The sequence below is a fragment of the Triticum urartu genome, chromosome 7A (genome assembly GCF_056163025.1).
Source record: "Triticum urartu cultivar PI428250 chromosome 7A, HENAU_Tu73, whole genome shotgun sequence".
Taxonomy (NCBI): domain Eukaryota; kingdom Viridiplantae; phylum Streptophyta; class Magnoliopsida; order Poales; family Poaceae; genus Triticum; species Triticum urartu.
The window spans coordinates 639,283,301-639,303,505 of NC_141879.1; the positions used below are offsets into that span (position 1 = coordinate 639,283,301).

At 41.7% G+C, this 20,205-nt stretch overlaps 1 protein-coding gene across 1 annotated transcript; it reads right to left on the minus strand.

The window, feature by feature from the left end:
- Positions 1 to 1,960: 1,960 nt before the first annotated feature.
- Positions 1,961 to 9,357, minus strand: LOC125525701 (uncharacterized). The gene is made up of 3 exons (XM_048690704.2): positions 8,963 to 9,357; positions 8,553 to 8,861; positions 1,961 to 2,267 (listed from the first exon to the last, which is right to left on the minus strand). The coding sequence occupies exons 1-3, from the start codon at positions 9,320 to 9,322 to the stop codon at positions 2,253 to 2,255; spliced, it is 684 nt and encodes a 227-aa protein (XP_048546661.1). The 5' UTR covers positions 9,323 to 9,357; the 3' UTR covers positions 1,961 to 2,252.
- Positions 9,358 to 20,205: the final 10,848 nt, after the last annotated feature.

Consider the following 20,205-nt stretch of genomic DNA (forward strand, 5'->3'; position numbering starts at 1 on the left):
CGTTGACTACACACCACTTCACCTTTAAGCACCCAGAGAAGAGCATCATGTGAGTAGTTTGTTTAAGGTTGGGTGGCCGGAGTGATAGGTATTACTACACCCTAGGTTTATGAACTGTTGCATGAGGGATCATGGAACCCTAGGATTTATTGCTATGGTTAGATGCTATCTTAATTACTCTCTTGTATTTGTGGATGCTTGCACAAGGAGTCTAATCATAAATAGGTTGTTTGTTCAAGTAAGAACATCATTTTATCATAGGTTTCACCACATAACAAACTATCAAATTAATGAATGGTAACTCAATGAATCTTGATGAAACTAACTTGACAAAACTCCCATGTGTCCTCGTGCACACCTTCATACCTATAAGTTAAATAACCAATTTATCCTTATCATAATTAAGGATTGCCCCACTTGACCTTTCTTACTATTTATTTTCTTGCAAATCCTCTTGCTTTCAACCAAACCGTCGAACACTCTAATGAATCTCACTTCCTTGCAAAAAGCAATTCCTTCTAATCCTCATTCGATTTGACACTCTTACTTATCAAAAGGACTACGCCAAATCATGTACACTTGTGGGCTATTAAGACTCTTTCTAGTGCGGTTTCTGGGGTGTGTAGCACTCTTGGTAAGAGAAAAGTTTACCGTGCTTGCTATTTTTTATTCTCTTCTGCTACTTTGATCAACTATAGATATGTTTGCTGCTAATGATTTGTTGGGATGGGTCTCCTTTGCCACCCATGTGGTTAGGAGAGAACCTCCACCTGCATAGCGTTTAGTCTCTATTAGAATTAAACAAAATTCTATGGTAACTATAGTAACCTATAAAAGTACATAGAAATCTCATAAACCTTATGATCAAACTAAAACACAACCTCAGATAGCTATGATTAAAGATTTGTTTACGATGATGTGGATGGGCATGTTATTCATTTTTGTGAGGAAGCAACTAAAATTGTTAACCATAAAAGGCTTCCTAATGATGTTGGTGCGCCTGTTATTTCTGTTCAGATTGGTACTCATTGTTATCATGGGTTATGTGATATTGGAGCTAGCATAAGTGTTGTTCCTTTTACTGTTTGTCAAGAAGTTGCTGGAGATATTTCACCTTATTCTATAGAAGAAATTTATTTTGACCATTAGACTACCATATAGGTCTAGTATTTCATCTATTGTTAGAGATGTTGAAGTTCTATGTGGTAAGACTAAGTATCCTACTAATTTCTTAATACTTGGAACTAGGCAATATAACTTTTTTTCCATTATCCTTGGTAGAACTTTCTTGAATACTTGTATTGTTGTTATTGATTGCCAAAAGGAAAAGGTGTATGTTAAGTTCGGAGAGATGAAGTTTCCTTTAATTTCTCTGAATTTACTGAACAAAACATCATGCTAAAGATTTTCCTTGTGTAGATGAGATAGAAATGATTGTTGCAATTGATGTTTCCCACACCGAGTTTTCTTAGAAACACAAATATTGCCACCTAACATCTATGATTCACCTAATTTGTCGCTACTCCACCAAAGGAAAAGGGCATGGATATCTCCGGGGAGGATCCAAAAAAACTCAGTACCAATCGAGGTGTTTGATTGAACAAAAGCATTCACCCCGATGTATAGCGACACATGGCTACTGCCAGATGATTCAGTGAAGACACATCGTGGTTTGTTACTTCCGTTGCTTTGATGGAGTACATTTATGTCCATCAATGATTTGAACCGGGCTAAACTCGTTTCCATTACTCACATAACGGACATATAATAGTGTAGAGAGTAAGTCACAGAGAACAGGAAAGACATAGAAGCGAGTTAAGAACTAACAAGAGACCCACTACACACACTCGCAATCGGTATGTGCACTATGGGACGAAAACCTGCTAGCACTTGTGAAGAAAATTTTCCTAATAAGAAAAGGTGCACCTCCAGAGCTGATATCATAACCAAATGAGAAGTAGAGTTATATAAAGCACCTCCAGTGCACAAGTCTTACAGGATGATATCACAGCCAAATGAGAAGCTAGAGTTATATAAAGCACCTCCACTGCACAAGTCTTACAGACTGATATCACAACCAAATGAAAAATAGAGTTATATAAAGCACTAGCAAACCATCTCCAACAAACGAAGCACCCAGACTTCCAGATCAGTCCTAGTCGTCGCTTGAGCATCATGCACCATCACACATATCTTCATCATAGACACATCATTATCCTTGAGTAACCCCTTGTTTTACAGCATCCATCCACTCAAGTTTTTAATACCTGTCCAAGATAATAGGTAAGCACAAGCATCAAACAAAATCTTAAAAGGAGCCTCTAGGATCTTTGCCTCAAAGATTGCCTTACTACAGTGATTTAACATGGCACAAACAACAATGGCATGATCAACCTAAAAATGGTCACCATTAGGCAAAAAAAGTAAGCACCAAGAATAATATTGAAAAATATTATTAGGGCATAACCCTGTTAAAAATACATATCCTATGACGAAACAAAGAACTCTAGACCTAGGTCATAGGAAGAATAAGTGATGAGTTGAGTGATACTCATTAGAGAATGAACAATTAGGATTACCACTCCAATCTATTTTTTCAATAAATTTCTTGTGAAGACAACATTTTGAAATAATGGCCACAAAAAGATTTGAATTTAAAAGGTATTTAGCTTTTGAAATCCAGCTGTAATGTCCCCCATTCAGATGCATCTCGAGCATCTCATAAATAGATTTTGTATTGAAAAAATATTTCTTGCCCATAGCCTAGTAAACATCATCCCAAGCCCTAGATTTGAGCAAATCTCCATTGTTAGATTAACATCCTTCCATTCTTTATTAAGCTCAGGGGCAATATCCTTATAAAAGAGGTAGATTCAATATCCAAGATACATTACTTAATAGTGAAATCAGGAATATTATAGATGTTAGACAATTCATGGGATTTGTCACACATGGGAGGCTTATTATATAGAGAATCTTTCCAATATCTAGCTAAATCATCTAAATTAAAATTTCTTATCCTCGCTACCATATATTAGTCTTTAACTTTGAGCAAGGCCTTCCAACTATGGGAATCAAATTTTTTAAGGTATTTGGCTTTAATCACATCCTCCTATATGCACATGCTTTTCTAATTCTCACCAGCAGTTAATAAGAAGACTAATGTTCTTTTTCATGAGATCATTAACACCCAAACCCACATTTCCTTATATCTACATATTGTGGACCATTTGACCTAATAGTATCTTTTCTTACTGTTGCACCACTGCCAAAAAAGTATTCTTCTGTGTTTATATAACTTTTCCACATATGTTGTATTCATCAGAAACATGGGAATAAGATAGTAGGAACTGCTAAACAATAAAGAATTTAGTAGAATATGCCTCCTTCTTGTGGACAACATATTACCAATCCATGTGTCAAGTTTCTCAATAAAATACTAGTCTCCAACCCTAAGTGAATGGTAACTAACAAGCATCCCCAGGTACATCATACTCCCTTTGTTCTTATTTACTCTTCATATCAGACTTGAGTGAAGTCAAACTTCATAAAGTTTGACCAAGTTAATAGAAAACAATACAAACATTTAACATAGCAAATCAATATGAGGTGAAGGTGCATTCAATAATGAATCTAATGGTATTGATTTGTTATTGTATATGTTAATATTTTTGTTTATATACTTTGTCAAAGTTTACAAAACTTGACTTTGACCAAAGCTAATACGCAAACTAAATAAAAATGGAGGGAGTAGGAAAATGTCCAATCTGGAAAATTGAACAAGTCCGCATATGAGGACACCACCTCATCACCCCTTAATGCAGAAGCTTTAAAAGAACTTGGAAATAAAATTTTAAGACATACACAAGTTCAATAAGATTCACAATTTCATCAAAATAATGGAGTACAACCGCCCCTTAAGATTAGGATCTAAACCCACAAGCATATCATTTTATTATTCATTAGTAATCATTTTTAGTGATACAATCTACAAGCATGATGTTTGTCAGATCTACAACTCTCCTGGTCACTTTCGTGTTCATTGCCCTCAAGCATTTTGTGAGAGAAGTGGAAAGATGGGGGGCCTAGCTTCGATATGCATCGAGTTTCTTCCTTTGAAATGTATAGCGCCAATGTGTGGCTTTCAGGATAAGGGCAAGGATTCTATTATACACAGGATTCATGTACCGCTAAGCAAACTAAAGATTGTTCGAACGATATCGTTATTACCATGGTTAAGGGTAGTGCTTCAGCTAGGGAAACTATAAGCTTTATTTTTTCTATTTAGGAATGGGCTGGTGTTGTATCGATCGCTTGGACAATTGGTCCTATTAATGCGAGTGCTCAAAATAATAAAGGTATTCCATCATATAAAAGGACCAAAACTCATGATACCACTAAAGAACAATTTGCTGGATGTAGTCATTCTACTCCTAATGACAAGTATAGGAAAACTTGTCTACTATTCAGGAAAAATCTTAAAAAGTTGAAGGTGAAAGTGAGAATATAAGGGGAATAATAAATTTGTTTCTCTTTAGTGTAATTGGATGATTTCCTCTACTAGTGATGTGTAAGTTAGCGATGAGAACTTGCACAAACTTGTTCAACAGGTAGCCTGCGATACACTTACTGTCTCTGTTTTCTTTGGGCGGAATGTGGAGGTGGTCACTAACACCCCTAGGTAGTGGAGGTGGAGGACAATGAAGCGTGTGGTTTAAACATTGATGGTACACATGTGGTCCAGTCCCCTAGCAACTCTGCCTGATTAGGTGGAATATGTGATTCTTGCTCTTCCCCTCTCCTTGAAGCTAATATGAGAATTAGTCAAAAATATGTGTGGAAGCAAGAGTTGTTTCTTTGACAAGGAAGAGGAATCTGGATGGTAGTCCTATTAATCCTGGATCTAACTCCTTTGGTTCCTTACCAACAAAGATTTGATGCTTAGGGCTGCTAAATGTCGTGTGATTATCACTGATCATGATTTTACTTTTGTTGATATTCCTAGAGAACTTGGAAAATCTAGAATGTGCATAGACACTAACATACATGTTGTTGATGTTGCTACTTTACACATTTTTGGTGAAAAAGGGGAGCATACTCCTATTGACATAGAATGGATCTGTGACACTACCATTGATCAAGAATCTCTTACTTTTGTTAGATAAAAAGAGAGATACATGAAAGTTAATGTGGTGGTTTCTAAACCAATGATTATGATTAAACAAAAATGCCCCCCCCCCCTAAATAAAAACAATAAATCTGCCATCCTCCTAGGAGATCCAGGTAAGAAATCCTCCTGACAAATATAAATGAAGGTATTGTTTGGAATCGTTGGGAGCCAGGGAAGAGGAGAATGGGTTCCTGCCTCTGTGATTTAAAAATTATAATTCCTGGATTTCCTCGCGCATGAGGAAACTATGAAGAAAGGTTGTATTCCTAGTTTATGTAGAAAGTATGATCCTTATAGCATATTCTGTTGGGAAATGATTCGTTTTATAGGAAAGTTGGAGGGATAATGTGTTGTACTCGGAAAGATAACCCATAAATTGTTCCTTGTTAGTGTGGTAAATATATTCTAGAAATGTGTCTTTGGGATATTCTTAAAAATATTAAGTGTGGCTTACGTGCAGTGTATGGAGCAGCTCATCAAGAGCATAAAGAGGAAATTCTAGTTGAACTGGTTGCTTATATTGTTGTAATATGGATATCCCTTATTTGGTTTGGGTGATTTTAATATTCTTAGTCATTGTGAGGAGAAAAATAAAATATTGCACCACTCTCATGTTGTAGATGTCTTTAAATCTATCATTCATACTGTTGGTCTAAGCGAGTTTCATATGAATGGGGGCTAGTACACTTGGAATAATAAACATAAACACCACACCTTAGAAAAAACTTGAAAGATTCCTTATGTTTGTAGACTGGGAAGATATTTTCTCATTGTTAATTTGAGGAAATTAGTTATAGATTTATCAGACCCCACACCTTTGTTATTGTCCTCTAGTGGTGAGGTGGCTATACCCCCTGAAGCTACAAATTTTAGGTTTGATCTCACGATGAAAAAAATGTTTAATCCCCCACCCCCAAGTGGATAAAGTTTGGAATAAGAGTATTTTCTCTGAAGACCCTATATATGTTATGAATATAAAAGTTAAGAGTTTTAAACAACATTTTAACTTATGGGGCTAGTCAATTTGGGCATTCTAAAAAGAGGAAATAAAATCTTAGGGAAGAGCTCCCTGAGTTACATGACCTTTTTGCATTAAGCTCTCTCCCTCCTGGCTTGTATTGTAGAAGACTTGACATTATGGTGGAACTCAATAACACCCCCACCGATGAAGAAATCAGTTGGTTGAAACAATGACACCAAAGGTAGTTTCAGAAAGGGATTAAAATACCTCATATTTTCATAAAATTGCTAATGGCAGAAAGAGAAAAATATATCATACACTTCTAAATTGTAGGTGATGTGTGTATTGAGGGAACTGGAAATCTCCTTATTCATGCTACTCAATAGTACTATGATTTATTTCGTCTAGCTCCTAGACACCTTTTCAATTTATTCCTGGGTACTTGGTATGATGAGGGATAAAAAAGAGACTCACATGGATAATGTAATGTTTATTAGACCTTTCTATGTGGAAGAAATGAAATAAGCCTTATTTCCATGGATGCCAATAGGGCACCCGGGTGTGGCAATATACTTATTGGATTATTTTCAAATCTGTGGGATGCGGTGCAGTATTATGTCATTGCCCTATTCCATTATTTCATACTCGGATATTCGATGTTCATGGGCTTAATTATGGTATTATAACTTTGTTTAATAAAATCTCACGGGCTAGTAGAATTCAACAATTTAGAATTATTTGCTTGCTTAAATGCCTTTACACATGGATTACTAAAGTGGATATTAGAGTAGATCCCATTGGTGATAAGTTGATTAGTAAGCACTAGAATGCTTTCCTAGAAAAATAACTCGGAAATATCATATATGGTATCTTAACTCTACATGAGATCCATCATCACGTCACATTTGGAAAAAGTTGGTATTGTTCTTAAATTGGACTTTTAAAAGGCCCACGATAAGGTCAACTAAGATTTTCTTTTGGATTGTCATGTTGAGTGGGGTTTTAATCCTGTGTGGTGTGACTAGATTAGAAGTGTGCTCTTAAAATGGTAATTTGAATGTTAGATTGAATAACACCGCTGGTCCTTGTTTCTAAGAGCGCTAAGGGTGTTAGATGGGGGGGGGGGGGCTCTCACCCTTGTTGTTTAAGTTTCATGTTTTTAAGATTTGGGGCCGGATGCTCGTGCCCTTGAGGATTCGTCAGCCTACTTAGGTTGTTGTCGAGTATCGATGGCGTGACCCACACTCGCAGGCAGCTGCACGTGTGCGCCTATTGCTCTAGGGGCCGGGGGCTGGTTGTTGGCGGCCACATCTCAGCATGCTTGGCGCCAATGGATTTGGCATCTGTTCGAAGAAGAGATTCCAAATTCCCCGATCTCATCGCGCTGCCACTGTGGTCTTGACCATAGTCAGACCTCCCAACATTGTGTTCCTATCGCCCATCACCAAAACCATCTTGGCGGTTACCTCTCTTGCGGCTAGAAGCCAAATAACAAATGGGCCAGAGAGAAGGAAAGCAGGAGGACGAAACGGGGAGGCAACTACTTCGCAAACAAATGTGGATCACCTCTAACCTTCTGTTCGCACCAGGCAAACATGGGTGAAACCCTAGGTCTGGGAGTTGGAGACGTCACCCAAAAATGGGGAAGACTCGTTTCTAGGTCAGGAATGGGGCAGAAAGACGCTGGGAAGAGTACATACATACATACTTGTGTGCAACCAGGTCTGATCTCTCCTCTAGAAACGGGGCTATGGCTACCACTAGGATCTCCATCCATGTGTCGCCCAACACTCTTCACAACTAGGCAAATATATATCGGACAACCCCCGCCGCCCTGTCAGACATAGATCAGCCAAATGATTGGCGACAATTTTTTCCTAGACAACTCGCCAACAGTTTGGCTTAGAATTTCTCAAAAAAAAAGAGCGCTATAACGCCACTAATAGCACGCTATAGTGTGCTGAGCAATAGATCGTTATATCAATGAATGTATAATATCTCATTTATTGCATGCTATAGTGCGATATATTCCCTCCCCCGTCCGAAATTACTTGTCACAGAAATGAATAAAAATGAATGTATTTAAAATTAAAATACATCTACATACATTCATTTATCTAACAAGTAATTCCGGACGAAGGAAGTAGCATGCTATATCATAATTATAGTACACCAAAGGTGGATTTTAAACCGACACTATGTTCCTGTAGCGCACTATTTTTTTCACTGGTTATTAGAATTGAATTAAAGGAACCGAGACGGGCTTTGGCGCACCACATAATTAGTGACCATCAGCGAGAAAGCCCGGACCCGGTCAATGAACCAATTTTTTTTGGATGGGCAGTCCAGGGCTCCAATCCAAACAGCCCAAACCTGCAAGTAATTACTATTTGATTAATGAATTCAGGGAGATAATAGTACCTTAGAAGAAGACAAGCTACTCGAGGAGTATGTGAGGCTGGACACCGGCGCAATTTCCCCCTCACCGCTCGGGGCTGCCTGCTGAGACGCCGCCGTCGCCTCCTCCTGGTCGTCGCCGAACCGGTTTCTCACATGGTCCAGGAACTCGGTCAGCACCGGATCTTGGATCGGTGACTCCTGCACGCAGCATACCACCTCGACGCCCACTTTGTCCGAGCAACCGCGGCGCGGCCCCTCCGTCCAGCGCGCCGTGAAACGGCACGCGCACCGCTCCTCGCCGTCCACGGTGCCGTGAGGCGCCTTCTCTACCTGCATATTTGGTCGGCGCCAATTATTACTACTCCTACAACATGCGTATATGTGTGTGGTGAATGCATTGGGTAGGGCGTGACGCGGCGCGGAGGACGTACGGCCTCAAGGACGGCGTCGTAGTATTTGATCTCGCCGCCGTGCATGTCGCAGGCGAGGCAGAGCTGGTCGCCCGGGCGGAGGTCGCCACAATGGGCGTCGTCGAGGGCGAGGCACGCCCGGCGAAACCTGGCGCGGAGCGCGTCCACGTCGCCCGGGGATGCGAGGTCAGCCCCTGGATTGTACCACTCGTCCGCATCCTCGGGGAAATTCTCGAACATGACGCGCAGCCAGCCGTCCTGCACCACCACGCGTGCGCCGTACCATGCCTCGTCGGACCGCGCGCGGTACTCCATGCGGGGCGGCAGGCGGCGCCGCGGTGCCGGCGTGACGGTGGCCTTCTGCTTTTGCGAGTTCGGCATTTCCGAGGCACTATGGGAGTGGCGGCGCTGGGGGATTTGGGCACTCGAGAGGACGGTGCGGAGGGTTGTCTGATGTTTTATATGGTCCAAATCTTAATCTTTTAGGGTTTTTTACACAGTAAAACTGAGCCTAAACTGAGATGCCTCACTATATCAGCGTTTTCAACCGTTAGATTATGCGTTCGAACAGTTTCTGGCCGTTAGATCTTCGTTTCAGCCACAATGTACCGTGAGCTGGGCCGCCTGTCCTAATGGGCCGCTACTCTGGTGAGTTTTTTGAAGGCCTGATCCACCCGGTCGCTAACCCTCCCGAAGGAAAAAAAAATGCTCCAACACACGGAACTGCTCGGTTGCTACGAGAGAAATGAGAAGGGGATTCGGCGCCACGTGAGAGGTGAGAGGATGATTCGGGGATGGATCGATTGATCATGGCGGTGGTGCACCCTATCTGTCTGGTGGCGGGTGATGTCGCCGACGGCCCATCTCTCTTTCTCCCATGATAGCTCGCTCATCTCAAACCCTTTCACCTCTCTCCCGTAGGTCCTTGGTAGCCCTAACCATGGCGGTGGTGAACCGGCGACTCTGGTTCATGTCGCCACCACATGTGAGCCCCATCTCCGCACGCCCTCAACTCTCTTTCTCTCGCATGAGTTGATGTCGTTATTTGATTCCGTGCAATGAGTCATGTTCAAAGACGTCCTTCATTCACTAGAACTGATGATCAGGGATCGAAAACATTCATCCACCGCTTGAATGGTCGACCCGTACTTGCCAATCGTGACCATCAGTGAATATCACATCGCATTCATCATGTAGAGCGAAGGAGAGCCACAAAATTGAGCATCAGGTATGTTGCTTTGCTTTTCCTAGCCAACTGCTGCGACAACTCTTCTTGATTGCTTCATTTCTTCATTTTCCGTTTACAGTTGGATCTTAGTCTGGATTGCATTGGTTTGATTCCACCTGGTTTTGTTCATGTGATTTAGCTTGTGGATTTGGGGCTAGGATTTAGGTAACAACGAAAATTAGAAATCTTGGCGGACTTTATGGATCAATGAAAAAGATGACATGGCAATGTAGTCCCTACGTATCAAAATATAAGACATTTCTTACCTAAATCTAGACCAAAAAATGTCTTATATTGTGATATAGAGGGAGTATTTAATTGGAGATGAGGATTCTTGATTACAAAGAATTGAAATTAATTTTGACTTCGGTACTACTAATGCACGATCTTTGTTCTTGCATAATTTAACTTCGTATGTTGGACTGGATGGTGGCATCTACAATATGATCTATTAATGATCACTGATAGCAGGAATGTTTCTTCCGATGAAACACATTTGTGTTGACTTTCATATGACGTAAGGCAAGCATTGTTTTGATTGAAATGGTTAATTTTGAGAGGCTATATGGATGGAAAATATGTCCACTAACTCCGTATCAAGTAACTGATTATGTTATTTAGTTGGAAAATAAAAGGGGGTAGCATTTGCAATCCCAAGATTAGGTCTGTATTACTATCTATATATAGGCAAATCGCTATAACTTTGCAGTACAATGATGATATGCCAAATTATTAGCATTATGATTTGGAATAAAAACATTATAGGAATAATTTCTTTCTTCTTACATTAGTATTTGCAATAAACATTCCCTTCATTCTTAAGGTCTTTAGATGAATAGTTGTTCAAATCGTATTGTCCTTTCATTTCTTGAATTATCTTTTCCTTACATTACATTTTAGAATAAAGATGTATTACATTTTCTTGGGTTTCTTGCCAAATGAGTCATCCTACTTTATATGACTTTCTTCTTCGGAACCTATTACAGCGGTCTATCATGAGCAATAGGGCATTGTTGCATCTTATCTGGATGCGTACAAATTTATCATAATACTACCCTTTGCATTGCATCTTTAGTTTAGTCCAGTTTAGTCCTCACATATGTTCATCTTCCCGTTCATCAGTTTCATTGAGAAACTGGTGTTGCTGCGACCAGCCGGTGATTTCTGTACATGCACTGAACCATCAAAAGCTACCATTGATTATGTAGCTTCCCTTGGTAAGAACTAAGAATAGTGTATACTCATATTTGCATAGTTTGTAAATAGGTGAGTTTGTACATCACCAAACTGCAGCCAAACAGCTCACTAAATACTCCCTCCATTCACAAATATAAGATGGTCTAACTCTTTTTTTTTTCAATTGGATGTATATAGACATGTTTTAATATGTTTGTTCACACATTTCAATCTGTATGTAGTCCATATTGAAATATCCAAAGCATCTTACATTTATGAACGAAGTAGTATTTTTGCAGTGTCTTTGACTGTTATTATTTATACTAAATTTTCATTTGTATTGATCTGAATAGAAAGGTCATTGTTGCATTTTGGTTCTATATATATGTAGTACTGTTTTATTTCTATGCAAATATAGGATTTAAACATTGAGAGTATCAAACACACCAATGGTTGAAAGTGTTAATCCATTCACTCAGAGCCTGCGAACCTTTCCACACCATCTTCTAATTGTATCGCCGATGTCATTTACATATATCTAACTAGGAGAAAATATTGCTTTATAAGGATGTCACACTATTATTATTTTGACGTGTCCTGCTGAGAAATTTTGTCAAGATTAGTATAGTAGTCAGTATCATGGAATGCCATTTGGCTTCACTTAATCACTTTCCTTCTCGATCACCTTTTGGCACATTGGTGGTCATAAATGTTGGGTTGTAGATTTATGGTCCAATTTATGAGGTGCTACAAAAATCTTGGTAGACATGAACCTAAGAGGAAGGAAAATATGACATGGAAATTATAGAAGTGGACAGTTACATAAAATGATAAATATTTGGTTCATCTACATGATGGTTCAGAAGTTCTACCATTGAAAATAGGAATTTAGTTCTTCCACGTCAATATATTTGTAAATAGTACTATCAATATATTGAAAAAATAGGAGGGTGCAGCAACACGCTCCAATCATGATCTAGTGGGGTATTACAACGGTGAAAAATCTACGGCAAAGAGGTTAGAGAGAGAGGAATATATGACTCTTTTTTCAGAAACGAATATGTGGCTTTTTTAGGAAATAAATATATGGCTTCTGGACACAGAGCTTTATTCGATGGAACAATCAGGCCCATGGGCTAGCGTTCATTTGAGACGAGATAGCTCCAAAGAGGCCCAATTTGCTGAGCAAGGCCAGCATGCACGTGATGATGCTAACATGCGTGCTGTGGCAGTGGCGTGATCGCCAAGTTAGAGTATATGCATAGCATGTTCCATGGTTGGTATCAACTAATTCTGAATAAACTAAATAGGCGACTCCGGAACTCCCAGCCAAGCTCGGCTAGGTCCTCGGGGTCTGGGGAATGATGAAATGGAAGCAAAGAAGATAAGTTGGTTGAATTATTACACTGGTAGAAAAAGGGTATATTGTCCCAATTCGTAAGGGCCTTTTGTCCCGATTCCTGAACCAGGACTAAAGGGTCGGTACTAATGCCTTGCCCCTTTAGTCCCGGTTCAATCCAGAATCGGGACTGATGGGCCTCCACGTGGCCTGTGTTTCATATATTGTGTTAGCTAGCTATAATTAATAGAGAGAAGTGTCCTCTCTTATGTCCGTGCTTGGTCGATGCTACGTACTATACATACGTATAGAGAGGACTAGACACGCTAGCTAGCTAGTAAGCAAACGAAGGAATTAGAAGATCGTCATGAACATATATGCATACAGAGAGAAGTGATATCGACCACCCCTCCTTCTCCGAGAGATTGGTCGAACAACAAGTTCTCGTATATCTATCCGACATTACCGGCTACATATATACAATAATTATCTCTTACAAATATAATCATACGGACTCATGGTCCACATAGTATTCTCCGTCTTCAGCGATCACATGGTCAAGAAAGAATGCCGCCAATTCCTCTTGAATTGTTCGCATGCGAGCTGGTGCTAGGAGTTCATCCCGCTTCCGAAACATCTAATTTGAAGAAGGGGGTCAATACATACATACATACATATATATATATATATATATATATATATATATATATATATATATGAATGAAACTCAACACAAATGATGGTAATAAAATAAAATTGTGAATGTTGTTATTTACGTACTTCATATTGTTCGTCAGTGTAGCCTTGCTCACAGGTCGTGTGGCGGATGGACTCGCAAACATAGTATCCATAGAAATCATTCCCTTTTTCCTGCCACAACCACTTTACAAGAAATAGAGGTCAATCAAACTGATAAGCAAGAATGCCAAATCAATAGAAGATGCGCGGAACATGCTACTATTGTACTTACTTTCGGGTGTCTAAATTGCAGCTTCTTCGGGAGTCCTGGAGCTTTTTTGGAGAATTTTTTCCAAACCCTGCCATACAAAGAAAACAATTACTTGATATATCAGAAAATGAACAAAGTTGCTGATATGGTGGATAATGATCGATTTAACTTACTTCTCGAGCATTTGAGTCATGTCCGCATAGTCCTGGGGATCTTTTCGTTTTGAGTCTAAGACAGTTACTAGTCCCTGCTTAAGCTTAATCTCTAGAATAATATAGTGGTAACTGCACACACATGCATAACTCATCAATTACATTACTATGACCTTGACTAATATATATATATATATATATATATATATATATATATATATATATATATATATAAGGGAAACCGAATACGCACTAGACAGTAACACTCACTTGAAGTTGTAAGGAAAGAGTATTATATCTTTGTTTTCATTTATTACCAACGATCATAGCAAGTTGGCCTCGGTATCTGCGGCATGAAATTTAACCTGAGTTGCATCTATGAGATATGTGTTAATGAATCCAATATCACCGACTTGTCTTTTCTTCAATTCGGCGATCTTCAATCTGCATTATAGTGAGGATGATTATAAATACATGCAATGAAAGAGCTGAGCTATATAGAGAGACTTAATGACAGAAGTAGTACTACTTACAGACAGTAGCAGGTGACCGTTGTTTTATCGAGGGCCAATTGATTGAAAAACTGAAAGAACTCCTCAAATGGAACAGGCAACAGTTCAATTCCAACGAGGTCATGCTCCTTTTTAACTTTCACATACAAAGTACTCCTCCCCCCAGAGTCTCTGCAGATTTTCAAGTACCAATCATGCAATCTTCGCATCATCGTTGATAGAGATCTTTCATGTTTGACGAGAGGCTTCCCGTACTCGTATCTTTGTATCTGCACCTCCATGGGTTCATAATGTACATCGTCGGGCAGGTAATCGGCAAGATTGCTATAACCGGGCACCATCCTCGGATCATTAGCGACGTTGTCGCTAGGCACCTTGAGCGGGGGGCACGATTGCTTCGCTTGTTCGCCGAGCTGGGCAATTTGTTTCCCAGCTCGTCGTTCTTTCAGCCTTTGATCACTAACAGTACTTCCCGACCGCTCCGCTTCGGCAAATTCCTTTCCAATAATGCGCTCATAGTTTCCTTTCGGCGGAGACTTGGGTGGTTTTGTCAGGGCAGCCAGAGTGCGCTTCGCTTTCACCGGACCTACCTTCTCCTCCGGAGGTGGATGTCTCTTTGCTTTCAACCCTTGAAACCAGTCATCCACTTCGGTTCGTGCGATCTCGGCGTTCTCCTCCGGGGTCCTCTCGTATGGTAACTTCTTTAGAGTCTTCAGAGAAGGACCAAATCTGTATTTCCTCCTGCCTCTGGCTGTAGTGCTAGACGCCGGCAGAGCAGACGAAGCGGTTGTCTTCTTTACTTGCTTACGAGGCGGAGGAGAAGGACTACGACGCGCCGGAGCAGCCGGAGCGGCGGCAGGTCTCTTCCGCCCTTGCTGACGAGGCGGAGAAGGAGGAGGCTGGCTGCTCTGGTGCGTCGACGCATGCGGAGAAGGAGGCGGAGTGCCGCCACGCGCTGGAGAAGGAGCCGGTCGAGTGCCCTGATCGTCACTTGCCAGAGGAGGAGGCGGTGGAGGAGGCGGAGTGCCTTGACTCGCCGGAGGAGGAGGCGGTGGAGGAGACGGAGTGCCCTGACTTGCCGGAGGAGGAGGAGGAGGCGGAGGCATCCAGTTCGAAAGATTGATGAGCTCCTTCCGCCATAGGCATGGAGTCTTCAGAGCAGACCCCAGCCTAGTCTTCCCTTCACCGGTAGGGTGGTCAAGCTGGAGGTCCTCAAATCCCTCCGTTATTTCATCCACCATCACCCTAGCATATCCTTCTGGAATGGCCGGCAGTGAAAAGTTGCGCCGGGTTCAGTAGGATAAACAGAGCCAACAGCCGCCTTGACCTTCAAATTCATCCATTGCGTCATAAGGTGGCAATTTTGAGACTCCGTGATAGCATCCACGGGATAGCTAGCAGGAGCCGTCAAGGCATGCTCCGGCTGAAGCAGCTCGGTGGAAGCCACGCTGCTTCTCCGCTGAGATGGCGGGGTAGCTTCGGGGGAAGCTTCGGCAGTACGTTTGCTGCGATTTGCTTCTCGTTCCTCTATCGCTTGTACGCTTGCTTGCAGCGCCTGCATTTGGGTCTGCTGCACTTTTTACCTCCTCTCATGGGATTTGTAACCGCCTGTGTCCGGAAACCCAACCTTCCACGGAATGGAGCCTGGCGTGCCTCGTGTCCGTCCAGGGTGCTCAGGATTCCCGAGGGCCATTGTGAGCTTGTCGTTCTCTCTGTCTGGAAAGAACGTCCCTTGCTGCGCTGCTTCAATATACTGCTGAAGCTTCCTGACTGGTATGTCCATTTGATCGTTCGTCCAAATGCACTTCCCTGTTACAGGGTCCAAGGTTCCGCCAGCCCCGAAGAACCAAGTCCGGCAATGGTCTGGCCAGTTAATTGTCTCTGGTTCGATCCCTTTATCAACCAGATCATTCTCAGTCTTGTCCCACTTGGGCCGGGCTACGAGGTAGCCACCTAACCCCGTGCGATGGTGATGCTTCTTCTTTGCAGCATTTTGCTTGTTTGTCGCCGACATCTTCTTACTCTTTTCCGATGTCTTGTGGGCCACAAATGCGGGCCAGTGATCTCTGATCTTCTCATATCTGCCCTTGAATTCTGGTGTCTCATTATTTTCGACAAACTTATTCAGATCTTTCTTCCACCTCCTGAATAGTTCTGCCATCCTCTTAAGAGCAAAAGACTTGATTAATTGCTCTTTAACTGGCTTCTCTGGATTATCCTCTGGCGGTAGGGTGAAATTTGACTTCAGCTCAGTCCAAAGATCATTTTTCTGCATATCATTGACATAAGACACCTCAGGGTCTTCTGTAGCTGGCTTAAACCATTGCTGGATGCTGATCGGGATCTTGTCCCTAACCAAAACCCCGCACTGAGCAACAAATGCGCTCTTTGTCCGGAGGGGTTCAATCGGTTGGCCGTCGGGCGCGATTGCTATGATCTCAAACTTTTCATCCGAACTCAACTTTTTCTCCGGGCCTCGTCTCTTTACCGAAGTTGTGCTCGATCCGGAGGGCTAGAAAAAAGAACAAAGACTTAATTAATATGTGTACATACCAAAACAATGAATGCATCAATTAGCTAGTCAGCAGAAGCTTAACTAATATATATACCTGGCCGGACTCGGTTCGGTCACCGGAGACGTCATCACGGTCTCCTCTTCTTTTTTTATCCTTGAAGCGTTGTCGAGGCCACCCCAAACCCTAGAGAAGCAGCGTCGAGGCCACCCCAAACCCTAGAGAAGCAGCATCGAGGCCACTAATTAATATTAGTTCTACGTTTGCCACTAATATATCCATCTGTCATGTTTGAATAATAATTGCCATGTTGTCAATATTTGTAGAAACTATGGACACCGCCCGAGACGAAGTACAAGAAGAGTTGTTGGGGGACATAATCGCATGAGGAAGTGATGTCGTCTGCTCGTTGTTTCTCAACGACACCGATGGTCTGGAAGCAGCTGGCTATGATTATGATGGCTCCGGTGACCTAATGCCGGTGCAAGAAGGAGACCGTGAGGACGGCTCCGGTGACCCAATGCCGGTGCAAGAAGGAGACCGTGATGAACTCCTCTATTCTTTCTTCTCCTCTTTTTTTCTTCTTCTTCCTCTTTTTTTTATCGAGAACGAGGGTCGTCGAGGGTCACCGAGCGGTAGAGGAAACCCTAAATAGCAAGTATCATGGGTGTGAGATACATGTGGCCGTCGGTGTCGGACACTACATCCACGTCCCACAAGTGATGTGGGCGTCGAAGCCCGCGCCACTTGTGGGACGTGGATGTAGTGTCCGACACCGACGGCCACATGTATCTCACACCGACGATACTTGCTATTTAGGGTTTCCTCTACCGTTCGGCGACCCTGACCCTCGACGACCCTCGTTTCCGATAAAATAAAGAGGAAGAAGAAGAAAAAAAAAGAGAAGAAGAGAAGAAGAAGAAAAAAAAGAGGAGAAGGAAAAAAAGAGAAGAAGAGAAGAAGAAGAAAAAAAGAGGAGAAGAAAATCTTCTTCTCTTCTTTTTCTTCTTCTTCTTCTCTTCTTCTCTTTTTTTTCTTCTTCTTCCTCTTTATTTTATCAGAAACGAGGGTCGTCGAGGGTCAGGGTCGCCGAACGGTAGAGGAAACCCTAAATAGCAAGTATCGTGGATGTAGTGTCTGACACCGACGGTACATGTATCTCACACCGACGATACTTTCTATTTAGGGTTTCTCCTCTACCGCTCGGCGACCCTCGACGACCCTCGTTCCCGATAAAAAAAGAGGAAGAAGAAGAAAAAAAAGAGCAGAAGAAAGAATAGAGGAGATAATAGAGGAGATCTTCTCCTCTATTCTTTCTTCTCCTCTTTTTTTACTTATTCCTCTTCTTTTTTTATCCTCTTCTTCCTCTCATGTTCGACGACCCTCGACCCCTCGGCGACCCTAGACCCCTCGAACCCTCGACGATCCTGGAACCCTCGACCCCTAGACGACCCTGGAACCCTCGACCCTATAGAACCCTCGAACCTCTACCCTAGTTCCCGATTCTATTTTCTCTTCTCCACTATTCCTTTCTTCTTCTCCTCTTCTTTTTCTTCTTTTTTCTTCTTCTTATTTATTTCTCCTTTTCTTCCTCTCCTCTTGTTCTTTCTTTCCTCTTCTTATTTTCTTCTTTCCTATCCTTCTTTTCCTTCCTTTCTTAATATCACTTAGCAAATTTTGCAACGATAGGGAGGGGGTGCTCCCGTGGTCTAAAATCCGTCTATGCACGATAGAAAATTCTGAAAAAATACATCTATTATCCCTCAACGTCCCGCCTGATCATGAACAAAAAAAAATCTATGAATTAAAAAAACATCATGTTCTATGAACAAAAAACATTATATTTCATCCACATTCATGCATACATCATATATGGGATCATCTATGAAAAAAACATCATATTCTATAAAAAAATCATTACATATATATAAAAAACAAGCATATATATATATAAAACAAGCATCTATCTTTTGCATATATACATGAACATATATATATATACACAGAGAACATATATATACATACAATCATATACTCACACATATACATATAATCTGAAAAAAACACCATATATACATGAAAAAACAGATCCGGGGGGGGGGGTGCGCCGGCCTGACAGGGCAGTGGCGGCTGGGCGGCGCGCGGCGCCAGCGCAGGGCAGGGGTGGCGCACGGTAGCCGCGCAGGGCAGGGGCGGCGGCGCGGCGGCCGCGCAGGACAGGGGCGCGAGACGGGAGGGGCTGTGCTCACAGGGGGCGGCGGCGACAGCGAAGGCGATCAGCCTGACGGCGTCGGTGGCGGCAGCGACGGCGAAGGCGAGCAGCCTGATGGCGTCGGTGGCGATGGCGACGAGGAGGAGCAGGGGCTTCGGGCGGCGACGGCGACGAGGAGGAGCAGGGGCGTCGGGGGAGAAGTGGGTGATTTGGTCGAAAACTGCTAAGTGCTGTATATATAGCAAGAGCATTGGTCCCGATTCGTGAAACCAACCGGGACTAATGCCACCTTTAGTCCCGGTTGGTGCCACCAACCGGGACCAAAGGCCGCTGCTTCCCGCCCTTTGGGCTGCTGAAAAGAGGCCTTGTGCGGCTGCTGCGTCGAAAGTTTAGTCCCACCTCGCTAGTTGAGAGGGGTGCGCAGTGGTTTATAAGCCCCACTGCCGCACCCCTCTCGAGCTCCTCTCCATTGCAGGCTTACGGGCCTAATTGTCAGTGCTATGCCTGTGGGCCTACTGCGCCTCTTGCGGGCCTGAATCCTGGCCCTTGGATGGGTTTCTAGTCGTATTCAGGCCGTGGGGGCCCAGTAGGTGGCATTTTTTTGTTTTTTTGTTGCTTTATTTATTTTCTTTTGTTTTTGCTTTATTTTTTAATTCTTTATGTTTTTAGTTTTAGAAAAATTATAAACTTTTTGTTAATGTCATTAGTTTTCAAATTTGAAAACACTTTTTTTGTTTTTTGTTTTCTTTGTTGCTTTATTTATTTTATTTTGTTTCTACTTACAACAAAATACTTATTGTTGCTATTTTTTTCCAGTTTTTTTTGTTTTGTTTTCTGCATTATTTATTTTCTTTTGTTTTTTGCTTTATTTTTTATTCTTTTTGCTTTTAGTTTTAGAAAAATTATAAACTTTCTGTTAGTGCCATTAGTTTTCAAATTTGAAAACACTTTTTTAGTTTTTTAGTTTTCTTTGTTGCTTTATTTATTTTATTTTGTGATTAACTTTACTATAAAAATAGTTTTTTTTCCTGTTTTTTGATTTGTTTTTTGCATTATTTATTTTCTTTTGTTTTTTGCTTTAATTTTTAATTCGGTTTGCTTTTAGGTTAGCAAAATTATAAACTTTCTGTTAGTGCCATTAGTTTTAGAAAAATTATAAACTTTCTGTTAGTGCCATTAGTTT